Raw genomic sequence first — 16,842 nt, forward strand, 5'->3', positions numbered from 1 at the left:
GTGACTGAAAGAAAGGGACAGAATGTCAAATGGAGTCACACTGGCTTCTCAGAGCTTGACCTCGCTCCAACAAAACCATCAGCCCTTCACAACTTGTGCAAAGGGCTCTGGGCAACATTCCTCTGTGTCCTGAGAAAGCTTGAGGGGGAAAAAATAAGAAGGATGAGGAAATCAAGACTTTGCATCCATAGTAGGGTTTGCAGAAGCTGGAATGAGACCATAGGGAAGGAGCAAGGTGGAGAGGGGCAGGTAAAACTGAGCATCCAGAGGTTACATGCTGGCTGCTGCCCCAGGGAGCTGTCTTCGTAGCACCTTTCCCAGGACTAACATCTACTTTGCCTCTTGCAGCCTCCTGTATCAAGACAGGTTTGATAACCAAGTCTCTGAAGTCCCACCAATGTAATCGGTCCTAACTGACTGGGAGACAAGCTAAGGAGCCCCACAGCCTTGCATCTGTTACACCAACTCACCATAGCAGCGCCAACAATACACTGATTTACAGTAACTGCAGCATGGCAAACTTCTGTGAATCCACCCCTGCCAGGCACAAGCTGTCTGTAAGCATCAACTTCTCCTTAAACTTTAGGACCTCTCCCTACATCAAAGCACTGAACATCAGAACAAGTAGCAACAGCCACTTGGTACCAAACGCCTCCTGTCACAAACTGGAGTCTCACAAATCACATCTGGCACATGAAGCACCATCCTCACCTTCCACCGCACAGAGGGGATGTGATTCCCCCTGGATTTCTCCCCTGACACCTTCAAGACGCTGCTGCTATTGCCTGAGGCTGGCACAAGGCACATTGCTCCTCAGTCCTGTCCCCTCAAGAGCCAAGCCCCCAACCAAAAGGAGCTGCACTGCCAGCAAGCTCTTTGATCTTACAACACACAATGTCAAGGGCACTACAAGACAAGCAGTTTCTCTCTCCAGCTGTAAAGGCCACTTGCAGCAGGCACTGTCCTGGCCACGGTAAAGCCAAGACAAGGAAAGAACTTACTCCTGTGCCAAAGCCATTCAAATACAGTGAGAACAAAGACAAACTAAACAGCTCATTGTTATTGGCTATGACAAGCTAGTCTCACTTGCTGGTTTCCTCCCTAGCAGGCTGCATCAGCTGCACAAGCTCCCAGCTTTCCATCCTCCTCCAACAGACTGTCTGGGAACTACTGCTTCATGGAGCAACAAGGCACAGAGCCACCAGTAAGTGCTGCAGTAACATGGAAATGGAAAGGGCCTGACTTATCAAGAAAATACAGATATTAGTCACGTTATCTCAGCAGGAAGCTCGGTATTGACTTCTTTTGAAGTCAAGAAAGAACAGGAAATGTATTTAGGCTTTAACTGGTGCTCTTTTCTGAGCTGAAAACTAGCTCAATAGCACTGGCCACAAACTTGCTAGGTTTCATCTGAAAGGGGTTAGTGCTCCCAGTTACAGATGTTACTGGAACAGTAAAAAAGAAACCTCTGACTGAGATAGGTAGATCTGTATGTGTCAAAATAGCTGCTAACAAAACTCCTGTTGGCCAATGGCTCATATATATATAAAGTAAATGAATACTGAACCCACAAGGCAAGAAATGTTTTGTCAGCAACTGCTTTAATAACATCAGCATCTCTGGGGAAGTAAAAAGCAAAGGGGACTGAAGTGACATGGAAGCCAGTATGCCAAAGGAGCCCACAGCAAGCCCCTGTGACAGCAGCACACCCATGTGGTTCTCACCATCATTATCCATGGCTTTTTCACATACTGAAGTCACACTGTCCCCAAGCTTGAAGTCCTGATGAGATGGAGCTGCTAACCCCACAGCCTGCACCACGAACACAAACCAAGGCCTGTGGTACTCTGAGGGCACCTTTGTGCCTGGGACCAACTGCTTAAAAAGTAAAATAAGCCCTGGACATTCAAAATGCTGGGGTTTGTTATGTGGAATGGAAGCAATATGAATTCAAACCTTAATGAAAGGCTTTCTCTCTCCTTCCCTGACAGAGAGACCTAGTTCCCTTGTGGAAAAGAATGAATTAGAACTTCCTCACACACAAGCCAAACAATGCCTGTCTCCATCACCTTACATTGCTTTTCTTCACATGTATCTAGTACGAACTATGGAGTGAGAACAGCAACATGTATCCAGTGAGTAGCACTCAAACTGTGTTTAATGTTGCCATAAAATCTTACCATGAACTTAAATTTGCTGCTGAACAACTGGCCCTCTACAAGAACTGGGGCTGAGAGACCATCTGACTCCAGCACATTAGATGGTGGCATGTTGGTTTTATGAAGCAGCAGGACAGCACTCCAGCCCTTCAGCAGTTCCTTGGAGCCTCACAGGAGCTAACAGGAAATCTGAGGGGGCTGTTTACTTTCAGCATGAGGCATGGCTGTGGCCAGCCCACTTCCTAAGTAGCCTCAGTTATTTACCTCTTCATCTCCTCAGACACTCCCAGATTGCAGTGAAGGCACATAAGCCAGGCTCCAGGGGGGATGCTTCTCCCTCAACTGTTTCCCAAGGAAATAATAACTCCAAGGTGGAGAGTGTAGCTCACCTTTCTGCCTGGTACCCACAGTTACAAGCAAAAAAATCCCTGAGGCCTAACTCCAAAGTATTTTGCTGTGCATATTGCACACTCTAGCGATGAGGACTGCTTACAGAGGCATACAGAGCCTGATATCACAACTCATCATCTACTGATCTTTGAGAGGACAGTTTAGATTTATACAGCTCTGTCATTAACTATTCAGAGTGACAAACTGTAAACTGCAATTTACTGCCCAAGTCCTTAACTGGGAGAAGGGCTATCAGCATCCCCACAGACCCCCCCTCCCCAGCAATGTGGGTAGCAGCAAGGCCAGCAGCAGCTGGAGAAACCAGCTTTTAGGCAGAAATTATCTACCCTGTATGTAATGGTCACAAGATGTTTGGATGTAGACAAATACTTGCTTTGTGTCCCCAATGCAGATTTGTTCTTCTCCAACCGTCCTGGGCCTGAGTCAGTACTGAATGCCCACAGCTAAAAGTCTGGAAGCTGTTACCACTTTTCCATAACACTCCAGATTTTGAGCTGCCACAGGAACCATGGCAGCTGGATTACACTTCTCCAGTGAGAAAGCCCCCTAAAACCAGGTAATGCCTTTGCAAACGCAGCTCTAACCTCCCAGCACTTCTCTTACCTCTCATCTGTATTTCCTGTTGCTCCCTCTCTTTCTTGGCTTGGATGGCAAGAAGGCGCCTGCTCTTCACAGCGCTGATCATATCATCAGCTTCTATTTCTACCCGATGCTCTATTTTCATCATTTCACTCTTCTTCTTTTCATTTCTTCCCATCATGTTCTCATCTTTCCCATTTTCCTTGTTCTTGGCCACCATTTCTTTCCGCTTCTGTTTCTCTGCCCTCTTCTTGTCGTTCTCCTCCTTCAGGATGGCGAGGCGTTCCTTCCACAGCTCGGCCGACGTCTGCTGCTTGGCCTCCACGTGGTCCTGCACCGAGTAGGTCATGAGGATGCGGTGGCACAGCGCTCCAAGTATCCTCAGTTTCTCTTCAGGAGTCAGCTCAAAGAACTCTGATGTCTCCAGTTTCTCCAGAAACTCATCCTGCACTTCATTGTCCTCAAAAGCTGCAGAGTCCTTGCTTTCGTCTACGTTGTCCGAGACCTCGCTTTCCTCCTGCACGTCAGACTTGCGCAGGCACAGGCGAACCAGCTCGGAGGCAGAGTGCAGGGTAAGTGGTATTTCAGACAGCTTCATCCCCAGCTCAGCGTAATCCTCAGCGATTTCATCCTGCAGCAGGGTCTGCAGGAGAATGACCAGCACGCGGTTCAGGTAAAGGAAGCCTCCCTTCTCCGCGCACAGCGCTTCCATCAGGGACACGGCTGTAATGGGATACTGAGCATCTGGCATCAGCAGCCCCGAGTAACAGCTCAGGAACTCCACCACCATGGCGACATCCCCAAAGAGGGTGTTAGGAAGTCCTTCTGGAGTATCAACCAGTTTAAAAGTAGGTAAGGTCTTCCCTTTAAGATCTTGGTCCTCGTATCTTTTCTGTTTTTCCAGTTTTTCCTTCATCTCTTTCTCTTTCCTCTCCTTTGCTCTCTCCTTCAGTTTCTCTTTCAGCTTCTCCCTTTTCTTCTTCATGTACTCCTTCCGCTGCTCCTCTGTCATGGTGGCCCATTTCTTCCTGTGCTCCAGAAGCTCGTAGCGTTTCTGTACCAACCCTCGCAAGTCCTCCGGGAGACGGGCACGATCCTCGTTGGAGAGCAGCCTGGCTGTTTTGGAGATGATGCAGGACAGAGCACTCTTCTTGTCTTCCCGGTCTTTGTTTTCCTTGTAATAGGCAATGAGATGGAGTGCTGCAGGAGGCAGATGTTTCTGGGGTTTGCTGGAAGACCTAGGGGTGCCTCCGGAACTCCTGGGAGTCCTGGACACCTTAGTGGTACCTTTAGCCATGTCCAGTAGTGTCATTTGTTTCATTTTCATCTTAGGGGTCTTCAAGCCTTTCCGAGGAGACTTTGATTTCCCTGATGACTTCTGCCCGTTCAAAACTCTTTTGCCTCTCTGCTTTTTGTCCAAGGATTTGTTGCTGCCCTTTCCCAGCCGGCTCCTCTTTGGAATGTGAAAGTTAGAACCAAGCTTAGCAGGTGACATGATTTTCATCACCTCTTCCAGTTCCTCTTTAGGACATTTGGAATTCTTAGAGTTTTTCACCTTCAGTGGAGAGCCAATAATGGATCTCTCTAAATGCACATGGCACCACAGAGTGGGGCTCAGTGGCTGGCCCAGGGATGATCCATCAGGTTTGGATTTCTTAGAAGGTTTTCTGTCAGGTGACCGCGAGCTCTTCCTCTTGGTTGAGGGGTTGAGAGTCATATACTGAAATTAAAGGAAGAATAATTCGATATTAGTATTTTAAGGAAAACAAGGGTTACCTAGGTCCTTTCCTGTCAGTTGTTTTTTCCTGTGTTTATTTTTAAGGTACTTTTCCACTGATCCAGCAGCACTTAATGCATTCAGGGGAACAGGCTCTGCACTGCAATCACTGTGCTGGTTACCAGCTCACCAGCTAAATGTGGACTTTCTGGAAGTAACTTTATGAAGTAAAACTGTACAAAGAATTCTAAATGCTCCCTACATTTGTTCCTACTTAGTGTTGTGGGGTGGAAAACGTTGACATGAACTTCAAAAGCTATTCCCCTGCTCTGGGATATCAGAGACTGGCAGAGGGGTGTCCTGCACCCCACCCAGCTCACTTCTTGCCATCAGATTCTCAATGAAAATGGAAGGAGCTCAGAACTGAGAGGTGACAGTTCAGAGATGGGTTTCTGAACTGCCTGAAAGCATCTGCAGTGAACGTGAGAAAGGATACAGTTCTGAGGTAAGGTGGCTGAATGTCTGACTGTTCTCAAGCTGTTGACATGACCTACCCAGTACTGTACTTTCAGCTCGGGATGCTTGAACCCAGAGCCAATGACAAACCGATTTCAGGACTCTCCCAGCATCACAAATTCAAATTCAGGAAACTAATTTATTCCAAGAAGTGAAAGGTAAAGTACAAGGATGTAACTTTTCTGTTATGGATAAAATCAGCAGAAAACAGGGCTTGAAAATTTGAGATTCCTTAGCAATAAAGGATTCCACAATGGGAAGCACAGTAAGAGGTGCAAACATCCCAGAACTGTTATTTATGTAAACCCTGACAGACACAAACGTGATCAAGTCAACACTGCCATAGGAATATTCAGATTTTCTGGTTCACGGATGTTCATTTCCAAACACTTTTGATCCAAAGCCCTCATTAAGTCCTTAGAGATTTTTTTCTGAAGGTTGCACAATCACCAAATCCAGTGTCCACATAACTTCACAAAAATTCCCTGGGGAAAACTTTGAAGAGAATGACCCAAGCCAAACACCCAGCCACTACATGGATCACACTAAGTACAAATGCACCAACAGTGTCAGTTGGAGACCTAATATACATTCAACTGTCATTTATACAAAATTATTTCATCAGAAGGCTGATTCTGTATCATTAAATTGTCCAGCAACTTCTCAGTACTGAAAAACTCAACATAAATTGGATTGAAACACGCTGTGGAATTCACAGCCCTAAACATACAGCTAAGGACTGCTGCAAGCCAAACCAAAGCTGCCTATGTCTCCTTATGCCAGGGGCACACCTCCATCCAGCAGTGCACCCAGCAGAAGGATTTGGGCATCACCAGCAAAACCTCCATAAAGGCAGTGCCCCTAGTATTGCAGAGCACAGGGAAGCACAGCTCAAATATGCAGGATTTTTTCTTCCCCTTAAAGCAGATTTTCAAGTGCCCAGAAGAGCCCAGAGAAGTTTCCTAGGCAGCAGCATGCTCCTCCTGATCAGGAAAGAGACGATGCTTGACAAAGCCTGAGTCCGTGGAGGAGTTTACTGAATGAACAAACCAGTGCTACTTACACCCAAAGCCAGATATTCAATCAGTGGGTTTCCTAACATGGCATTTAGCTGGTTTACAGTGTATTTCACAAAAGGCTAGGGAAAACCTATCCCTGCTACTTACATCTTCACTTGTCTACACAGAACACAAATTATTGTGGAAAAAAAAAAAAAAATCTATCAAGAAACAGCAGCTGCACCTCGAATTTTCCAAGCAGCCCAGTTTGAGGCATTCAAGCTGTGTCACCTCAGAAAAGGCCAATTTTCAAGAGTGGGCCTTTCCTGCTCAGGAGCACCACAGCCAAACCGGCACACCAGAGTGTCCGCCAAGACTATTTTGAGGGTGGAGAACAGGTGACAAAGCAAAGCAGCTGCTTTCAGGGATTCTTACCTTGTGTGGGTCAAGCAGGAAGTCACTAAATTTACTGGGGAGAGAGTATTTCTTCACTAACTCGTCCTCCACTACCCACGGGGCGTTCTCACACGTGCCAGCTCGGAGGGCGTTGTGACGGATGAAGTACCTCAGGATCTCCTTGTTGGGAGGACGTTCCGTACGGACTAAGCTATCTGCTGGTACATTGCTGATGATCTTGGAGATAAACAGACACACTGTTAACATTTAACTTCTAACCACGTTATAAATACGTATCATAGGGCTGAAAGGAGCAAGGACCGTTGCAGAGCTGCGTGTCCGTGAACTCTGCTCTTTCGCAGCGCTCTCGCAGAGACTCACACCAAACACAGCTTGCAGAACTGAGGTGCACAGCAGAGGCTGGGAGGAAATTCAGTTAGCCAGAAAAGTAAAAAAGAAAGTTAGTTTGTTGCAGATTTCTTGCCAACACCCACTGCTTTATCTCTGACCTTCCTCTGGCTCCTGCTCACTACTGGCTTAAAAATTTGGACATCCCAGTGTTTAGCTTGTTTTGCTTTTTTTCTTGAGACCAGAGGAGTAACTCCACAAGTGGTACTCACTAAAACGAGGTCAGCATCACCTCTCTTGTCACATTAGCAGATGACAAAAAGCATGCCTCAGTGCTGCAGCTCCCTACGACTCTGAGAAGTCGCAGTCAGAACAAGAGCAGCAGCTGCCACTGGTGATTCAACTACTCCGGCTCTGACCAAGTTTCATTAACCACCTGCTCAGTGATGAGCCAGGTAACACTCTAAAGCCACTGTCGCACTGTGACTCAGTGTGGCACACCAGGGGACTGTCACCTCTCTTTGTGCACAGAACACAGAAACAGGCAGGCCAGTCAGCCTCACAGAGCCTCCCTCATCCTGCTTTCGATACGACTCCAGCAGGAAGCACTGCGCTGTGCTGCACAGACATACCAGCACTGATTATTTAATTACACTTGTATATTCATGCTGTAATAGAAAGGACTCAAGCAAACAACTCACCTTATCTTCATTTTTCAGCTTGACATCATACTTGTGTGGCAGGAATTTAGGTGGAACCCACTTCCTTTCTTCCTTCTTCAAAGAAGTCGGAAGCTTCCGAGGAGACCGACGGGCACGGTCGTCTGATAAGGCAAGGTGAGACATTCAGTGTCTTGGTATTAGAGTTAAAAAGAGGAGTTCAAAGAGTCCAGAACATGGCTGGATGGTGCACCCCACCCTTTGTCTGGTTAAGCTAGACCATCAGGAAAGAGCCCCCAGTTGCATTTTAGAAACATCCCAAGGATGCAGGTTGGGAATGGAGTTTCTAAACAGCTCTGAAGGGAGAGAATGCCTATGTTCAAGGAGTATAGAGGCCCACTTGCACTATTCAAACCCAGCTCTCTGCAGACAGGAAGCTGCAACTATCTGTGCAAAGGAAGAAGATGTCTAGAAAATTCATGAAGGGCAGACAGGTTTCACCTCCTGCATCTCTACCATGCCCAGATCAGTATTAGTTCCAAGAAAGCTCAAACTGCAGAGCAGGCTGCCTTTGGCTCACCATCCCTGCCCAGGAAGAGCCAGCCTTTCCTCCCAGTTCTGCAGATTTTTCCAGATTTCACTCCCAGAGCCGCTCCAGACCACACACAGGATGTGATGAATCCAGCATGGAGCCCTGTTCCCAGCCTCTGAAGCACAGAGAGCCCCAAGCTGCTCTCCTCTGCCTGGTTCCTGGTCTAACAAACCCAGCAAGTCTGACACAGTCCTGGTGAAACGCTGCAGTCGCTCTGCCCCCTCGTGTGCACACAGGGGGAGGCAGCTCTGCATCACCCGCAGCTGTGCAGAGCCTGCTCCTGCTTCTCAGAGTTCACTCTTGCGTAAGGACCTCAGCCTGCACCACCAGTGTCAGGCATGCAAACTGTTAGAGAAGGAGTCAAGGTAAGCGCAGACCCTGAGCCCAGCCTCCTGCAGCTGCGGTTCCTGCCCTGAAACAGGCCTGAACCAAGCAAGTCTGCAACTGGATAAACCCAGCAGATGCTATGGAGTGATTTTAATGGGCTCTGGGATATACATTTGGTACTGAGCTTATTAAGAACCAGTGTTCTATTACAGCTCAGGATATAAAAGCACTAGCAGTAAGATATCCTTTAGATAAATGCACAGGCTCAAGGAGGAGAGTGGAAAGCCTGGGTGCTTCCTGCTTTCACTGATACCAGGGCTCCAACAGCATCTTCCATTGGAAAACGTTGAGGTGCATCTTTCACAGGAGAATGTCCAAAACGGCTGCTGTCAACGAGCATTTCAAAAATACAACTTACTCCTGTGTGGTTTAAGAGGTCATTCAGGAGCACCACCACTCAATCTAAAGAACATTTAAAGAGCACATACACTGGTGCCTCTCCAAGCACCATGGCTGTTCCAGCAGACAAGGGCCAGGCCAAATCACTTCCACAACATGTTTTCTTCTCCACAGAGCACCACAGTGACACCAAAACAGTTCCTACGTTTTCCCAGTACCAATCACAAATCATTGATAACTGGGGCTAGAGCTTGGTAGAGTTTTTTTTCACTCCTGACTTGGCTATTCACTTGCAGGGCTCTCCTGTTTCCTCCTCTCCGCATCAAAGCGGGGTGCACATGTGCCTCAGCTATCCAGATCAGAGTGATGCTGTGGGGTTAGTTTAAAACAACTTTTGAAAACTCTTTTAAAGCTCAGTTTTTAAGGAGTTACATGGGGTATTTCCCCCTCTATTCCAACAGTACCTTCTCGAGGCCAAGAAAAGCCTTGGAAAACCAGTTTGGTTCTGCAGTGAGGAGGAACAGATGCAAAAGAGGGGAAGAAGGTCTCAAAGCATGGTTTATTTTGAATGCTTAGAAAAGGGCACTTTTTTCTGCATTAATTTTGTCAATACTCATTTCCAGGTGCTGTGTTACTACTCACTCAAACTTTCCCTCCTGTTATCATCCTCCTTCAGGATGGCTTCCTTCTGGTTGTCCTGGGCTGCCTGGCTGGAGTTCTCCTTGTCACTGGATGGGGAATCACAGGCTCCTTCAGATTTCTTTTCCGAGGCCTCTTCATCCACCTTCTCCAGGGGATGTATTTTCACAACTTTCACAGGCAACATTTTCTCCTTACCAACCTGCAAGGAAACAACTGATGAAAATCAAACCCACACAGGCCACAGGAACCAACGAGCTCTAAACTACAAGGAAGCAGGTATGGTGACCTACAAACCCTGGTGTTTGCAACTATCAGCCTCTCAGGGAGAAACTCATGGTCCCTCTCAGGAAGCAATGACAGGACTGCTTTCTAGCACACCTATCTGGAGGATCTGTACAAACCACTAAGAAAGAACTGCTACCCCACAAGTTTCTCTCTCAGGGTGTGTGTGTTCTGTTCAATCGTCTCTCTGCAGTCCCAATTGAGAGAATACATCCTAAAGGGATTGCTAACAGAGAACACTTTATAACTTCCCCATAGATTTTCCTCATCATTCCCAGTTTTGGAAGGAATTTTCTCATCATTAGAGCACTGCTAGAGATATAGACAGCTGGCTTCAAGCTATATTAAAGACTGCTGCTCCTGGGAACACGTGAGGAGAAAAGATTCTGGCAGATTATAGTTTTTAACTTCTCTTAATTAAAATATTATATTTAAATATATATATACACACCATCACATACTTAAGCAGCATAACATATATAACTCTTTCCACACATACCCCTGTCATTTGTCTCTTGCCATCAATGAGTCACACACACACTTCTGCACATGGAACCATTTTGCTACCAAAAGCTGCCACTGGGATTCCATAGAAGTGAACCTCTCCCCATCTCTCTGACCACCAAAGGGCCAACATTCTTCCCATCTCCTGCCCCAGAAGTTTGCTCTGTGCAAAAGCACAGGATAACAATGGAAATCAGATCCTTACCTCAAAGTCACACTCTTCTCCCACTGCAAATTTGGTCATGATCTCCAGCCAAGCTGCATCCACCAGCTTCTCCAAGGACACAGTGTTGTGGTGCACTATTTCCAGTACCAGTTTCTCATACCAGATGGGGAACTCCTCCTTCAAGCTGAGCAGACAGGCAAGTAGTTTTCATTATTCAGGGAATAAAAGCCAAAATGCCAAGTAGCCTCCCATTTGACAACTCCAGCAACATTAACAGCCATGACAATATTTGAAGCAGATTCCACATTAGCATGCAAACATCCACTGGCTTTTGCTGCCTCCCACCCAGCACCCCCACAAAGCCCTAACTGGAATGGCAACTAGCCAATTGTCCTTGTCCTTCCCAGAAGGAAAAAACATAAAGCCTTCTGGAAGAGCAGCACTGATGGTGACCCCCTTCTTGCCTCTCTATTAAATGTTAATACACACTCTGGGACTTGTGACTTTAGAGCTTTTGCTTTTAGCAAGGTGATGCTGATGAACATTCAGGATTTCTGTCTTGCCAGCCAACTGCTAATGCAGTGAAGACTGAGGCAGGCTCACACAATCAAACCATCTTCCCAGAGAAAAACACTTTGTTTCCTCATGTCAGGATCTTCAAATGTTTTCATCCAAAGAAGAGATGGGACTGTTACAAATTTATTTCACTGATTTCCTTCCTAAAAGATCAAGTGAGTTACCTGACAGGAACGCTAAGAGATACTTCACATAGAGCTTCCCTAATGAAAAGTAAAGCCTGTTTCAAGTTAGTATAAGGAGGAACAAAATACTTATCCAAAATCCTTTGGGATTCCCAGACTTGGGGATCCATTGCTGACAATCCTCACCTATGGCTTCCTGTCCAACACCCTCCATGAAGAAATATATCCCTTCAGCCAACTGACTAAATGATCTCTTTTCATTCACACTAGTGCCTAGCAAACTGCCTGGGCAGCTTTAAATCCTGTTTCAGAGAGACAAGATTAAATCTCATTTCACAGTCTCTTTCCCCTCCACGTTGTGAGAAACTACAGTGAAATTTGTTATGGAGAAATCTTCCATTTACATTTCCTTAATGTTTTCCTAAGTGGCCAACCAATCCAACATTGCTAAGCAAAAGTAAACACCACCAGACCAGTGGTTTTTTGACACAGGACTGGAAGTTGATGGAGCCAGCTCTGCACACTCATCACTAGGGAGGAGAGACTGAAAGACAACAGTACTTCAGCCCTTACAGGAATTAGGCCTATTGACAAATCGGTGTTGCCTTTAGTGATGTGATTAACCTCAAGTGATGGGGAGTTTCTCCCTAGGCTGAGGCTATTCATTCTTTTCAGTGAAACAGAAAAAGGGATTCTTCATGACAGAGGCAGCAGAAAACTTCACCTCTTGGGTAGGCTGCTCACCATGTTTAAATCCAGGGGAAAAAAGCACAGAAGTCCAAGCCATCAGTTCACAGAACAGAGGCTGTTTGTTTGGTGTAATTCAACACAATTTGGTAATGACAAAGTAGGGTGTATATGTTGGCCTAGCCAGGGACTTGGGCTTTTACAGAACATTCACTTCTAAGGCAGGGTCACACCAGATCTCAGCCAAGGATCCAGGCCCTGTGCTGTGCACTAGAGGGGGAGGTTGGGGCATGGGTGGTCTGAACAGAGTAAGGGCTCTGGGCCTGTTTCACTTCGTTCCTTCTTGTTCCACATGCAGCAAATCCCCAAAAGTCTCACTTCAAACGATTTGTTTTTTCTCCTTATTTAGTGCAACAACCAACTAATACAGACACAGGAAACAACCACCTGGCCCTGGCTCTTGGGAGTCTCCAATAGCCTCTTTTTACTCTGTTTTACTGTAGCTCCTTCAAGATTAGTTCCCCCCCCCTATAATTCCCATTACTTCAGGGGCTTTAAATTACACCAACTACCACATGCTAACTATTTTGGTTCAATACCAAGATACAGCACTAAATAAGTACATCACTCAACTGCATTTAATGATGGCATCAAATTTGGACCTTATTTGCTTTCAACTCCAGAAACCCAGACCTCCCTACCTTACAGCTAGCCCTTGCTTCCATTCCCATGCCCACCCCTTCTGCCCCCATGCCTGGAGACAGACAGACACCAATTTCTCCCCTGGTACTTACAGCTCAGCGACTTCCTGCTCCTCCTCCCAAGCCTCTTTGTGTGTCAGCTGGCTGCTTCCTGTGCTCTTGCACGTCCAGATGCGCTCGCTGTACCTCTCCAAACGCGCTTCATACTCTCTGTAGAGGTGGCAGCTCAGGAAAATGCCATTTATGTAGTGGAAAGCAGAGTCACAGTAGCACAATACAATCAAACACAGTTAAACCCTTATTCCTGGAGCCCATAATGGCTGAGGATCATCACAGCACGGTTTGACTCTGCACCTGCCCTGAAGATGCCTGTCCTGGGCCGTGCTGGCAAGCAGAGGGTGCCAGCCCAGTGCCAGTGCAGCCCAGACACACAGGGGGAGTACATATGGCCGAGTGTTTTGAGTTCCTGTCCAGCTTTCCCAGTCTGACTCATTGGAAAACAGCACAGGCAGTATCACACAGCATGGACTGCCACTAAATGCCCAACAGTAACTGCTGGGGAACTGTTTCTACTGCTAACGCCTCAGGATGCTGTTACAAGCTCTAGATGCCAGTTACCAGCCTACCCAGTATCCCCCATCTTTTGAGGAAAGAGCCCCAAAGCCTTGAAACTGAAATCACTGGAAAAGCCATCCTTCTCCTGGGTTCCAACAAGCCTCCTGTGTTGCTACAACAGGAAAGTCTTTCAACACCAACTACATCACCTGCTTCCAGCATCACAACCAGCCTCAAGGCTCAGTTATCCCATCTATCAGGATTAACAGGCGCACAGGCAAGTCACCGTGACACGGGCAGCATCACCAACTACAGCATTAGCTACTCTGCTCTAAGCAGGGGTGGCTATACTCCACCCCTTCTACACCTAAGCTGTAATTAGCTGTCAGTGTAACAGCCACAAGCTACTTCACACTTTCTACAGCTAAAACACGTACAGGCACAGCTACCAGGAAAGCCCAACAGTGTAAATCCCTACCGATTTACCCCGTGGCAGCCTGCTTAAGTTGCCATCTGGTTACTGATGGTAATTTAAGTGGAGGAATTATAAGAGAGGCAGGCAAAGCGTCTTCCCCTGCTGCAGCACGCTCTCCAGCAGAAAAGCAAGCGCAGGGTACAAAGCACACTTGTAATAACTACAGCAACTCATCCACTGCAGCACAAGCCCTGATGATGAGAATCTCTGTGGGAGCAAGCAGATTGCTCCATGCTCCTGTGAAGGCAGAGCCCCAGCAAACTGCTCATCATACCCTGTGTATGCTTTGTCTTTCAAGAGACTTTTAGTGCAACTAGCCTTTTATTATTATCATTCAATTATTTTGTTTCCAGGAACCCTGTTAGAAAGCCAAATTACAACTTGAACAAAGCCAATTTTCTTGGACATTTCTTCACAGCCCCAGGTCAAAGCAAAACAAGGTAAAGAAGCTGCCCTGTGGACATTGATACAGGGTCATCAGTTCTCACAGCCACAGCAACTGGTGATAGACAAGAATAAGCCAGACAGAGAGCCACCTCCAGACACAGCACAGCATCACCAACCAGACCAGAAGCGTGACTAAATTTTTTTGTAGGGATACTGAGATAAGAGAGGTAGAAAATCCCAAAACAAAAGCCTCCCACCCCAAACACACAGGAAACCAGGAGTCCTCCCACATTGACAGCAATTAACCACTGTAATAACAAACATAACACTATTCCTTCCCATGCCTTTCCCCCAGAGAGAAGAGTTAAAAGCATATTTCGACCCTCACACTAGACAGGAGCCTAAACACACCAGCAGCAGCAGCCTTCAGCTTCCTTCAGCACCCTCAGGGATCACCCTCCCCATCGCTTCCCTCCTGCGCATCCCTGAACAGCCACCCAGGCCCAAAGGACTCACAGCTGCCACAACACAAGTGGGAAGGGAATGACACAAGGGCTCAGGATGCTGCCTTAATAAACTTTCAGTCTAACCACAAACAAGTGTGTGAGATACCCCTGGGAAATACAATTACAGCCGCTTCCCTCCTGCAGTTATCACCTTTCTACAGGCCTGTGAGAAAATGCCTTTCCTTCCAGCAAGGGTCACAACCAGATGCAGATCTCCAGTGGAAAAGTTGTAAGGTGTGCTTTATCCTGATCCCCTTCCTCATGCTGTCAAAAATCCATGAGGATTTTCCCCTCCTAGTGCATACTTATAAGAACAAACAGAACTGCATCCACCTTTTTCAAATCAACACTGAATTTAAGTGGCAGGTAGAGGAATTTTGCTGTCCAGCTCAGCTCTGCCTCCCAAATGCAGTTTAACTCCACCAACAGCCAGTGAGCTCATCTAACACTGACCCCATCTAACACCAACCCCAGACACACTCCTTAGCCAGGGCCGGGGGCCGATGCCCGCAGTGCCCACTCTGCCCTTGTGCTTTGCCATGAGCTCCCAAGCCAGGTTCTGCTTTCAAATCCCAGGGCCCGCACACAGCCAGGACACAGGAGGGCATTTCTCCAAAGTTAGCATGTGTCTCAGGGAAAGTTCAAACTATTCCTCCCTTCCACTTAAACTGGAAACAAACTCCCAAAGTTCAGGCCATTCAGCAGGTCCAAGCAAAGGGTTACTGCTAGGGCAGAGCCAACCCATCTCCCCATACTCTGGGAGCTCCAGCACCACAGATTCACAATACAACAAATAAAAAAAGCCCTTGATCCCAGCTACTTGTGAGGGTTCCCCAAGAAAACATTTAACTTAACAGCAGACTCTGCATCACACTTAACGCACAAAGTAACATTAAAGACAAGTTAAAGTTAAAGAATAACGTTTTAAAGAAACAAGCTAACTGCTGCACACATAGCTAGTAAGCAGTGCAGAGTTTACTTCTCCCCAAGTTACAGATGCTCCCTCAGACATGACTTTAGAGTATTTTAATTGTTTCCAGTCACACTAGCTTGAGATGGCAAGGGAAGGTCGGTAGGTTTTTAGGACACTACTCCCTGGGGGAGCAGCAGAGTCCCCCTGGAGCTGCAGAGCATGACATGACTGTTCTTTGGTGCTGCCATCTTTCAGCCAGAGTTTAACCGGCTGACGTCACGCGTGAAGATGCGAGTAGCAGCCTGTAACCCGCACGCCGAGCGCAGCCCAACTCCCGGCATTCGCTGTACTGCTCGCCATGCAGGAACACTCACTGAAGACAGGCAGCAAGCTGTTACCTGGGGAGGAAAGCAACAGGGCTTCCCAGTCCTGTAGCGATGGCCGAAGGGCAGCTCTGGCTGGAACGGTCCCGTCTTGCAGCCCCAGGGGTCAGCTCTCTGAGCCCAGAGCTTCTCCTGAGCTGGCAGCACTGCTTTCCAGACTGCAGCCAGCCCAGCAGAACACAGGCTGCAGCAGCTAAGGAAGAGCTAACCTGCTCAGCAGGGAGCAAACGCAGGGCCTGGCACACAGCACAGCGCACGCGCCACAGACCAGGTGCCGAATCGGATGAGATGATACCACACATGAAGCATCTGCCTGACATCTCACATCTCGGAGCAGATCCTGGAGAGCTCCTGCAAGGACAACTCCCTCTGACTGCCCAGCAATCCGCCCATCCCCACAGAAACCCATGGGGCTTTGCCAGGGCACAACAGGCTCTGCACAGCACGGCTTCTCTTAAAAGGTTGTGGGGATATGTGGCAGTCAAAGGAACCCACCTAAGGCTGCAAAGAAATCTCATGCCCAAATGAGCACTCTAACTCTGATGATGGACCATCTGTCCACTGCTTCTAGGCCCTTCACCACCTGGCCAGGGGAGACATCTTCCCTCTTACAGGGTACCCAAACCTCCGCTTTTTGTTCAACCAAACCCACCTCTGAAAATCCTTAAAAACCCCCTGAACTATTAACAGCTGAAGTGTTTCAAGTATCTCCATCGTAGCTGCGCAGCGTAAGAGCCTGTACCCCCGTTAGGGGAAGGGCCAGTCAGTAGTTTTTCACGGTGGAAAGAGGAAAGTTCAGGAGCCACGTTCCGCAGCACCTCAGCAGGAACACAGGCGAA

At 47.4% G+C, this 16,842-nt stretch overlaps 1 protein-coding gene across 1 annotated transcript in view; it reads right to left on the reverse strand.

Annotated features, from left to right (window-relative positions):
• The window catches only part of BAZ1B (bromodomain adjacent to zinc finger domain 1B), a 42,131-nt gene that overhangs the window by 23,523 nt on the left and 1,766 nt on the right, over nucleotides 1-16,842 (reverse strand). Inside the window, exons 2-7 of the mRNA XM_084273143.1 lie at nucleotides 12,878-12,994; nucleotides 10,735-10,879; nucleotides 9,744-9,942; nucleotides 7,826-7,947; nucleotides 6,816-7,013; nucleotides 3,174-4,869 (exon numbers count right to left, since the gene is read on the reverse strand). Of these exons, the coding sequence (XP_084129269.1) occupies nucleotides 3,174-4,869; nucleotides 6,816-7,013; nucleotides 7,826-7,947; nucleotides 9,744-9,942; nucleotides 10,735-10,879; nucleotides 12,878-12,994 (2,477 nt within the window). The remainder of the gene's footprint in view (nucleotides 1-3,173; nucleotides 4,870-6,815; nucleotides 7,014-7,825; nucleotides 7,948-9,743; nucleotides 9,943-10,734; nucleotides 10,880-12,877; nucleotides 12,995-16,842) is intronic.

The sequence above is a fragment of the Gallinula chloropus genome (genome assembly GCF_964237585.1).
Source record: "Gallinula chloropus genome assembly, chromosome: 19".
Taxonomy (NCBI): Eukaryota; Metazoa; Chordata; class Aves; order Gruiformes; family Rallidae; genus Gallinula; species Gallinula chloropus.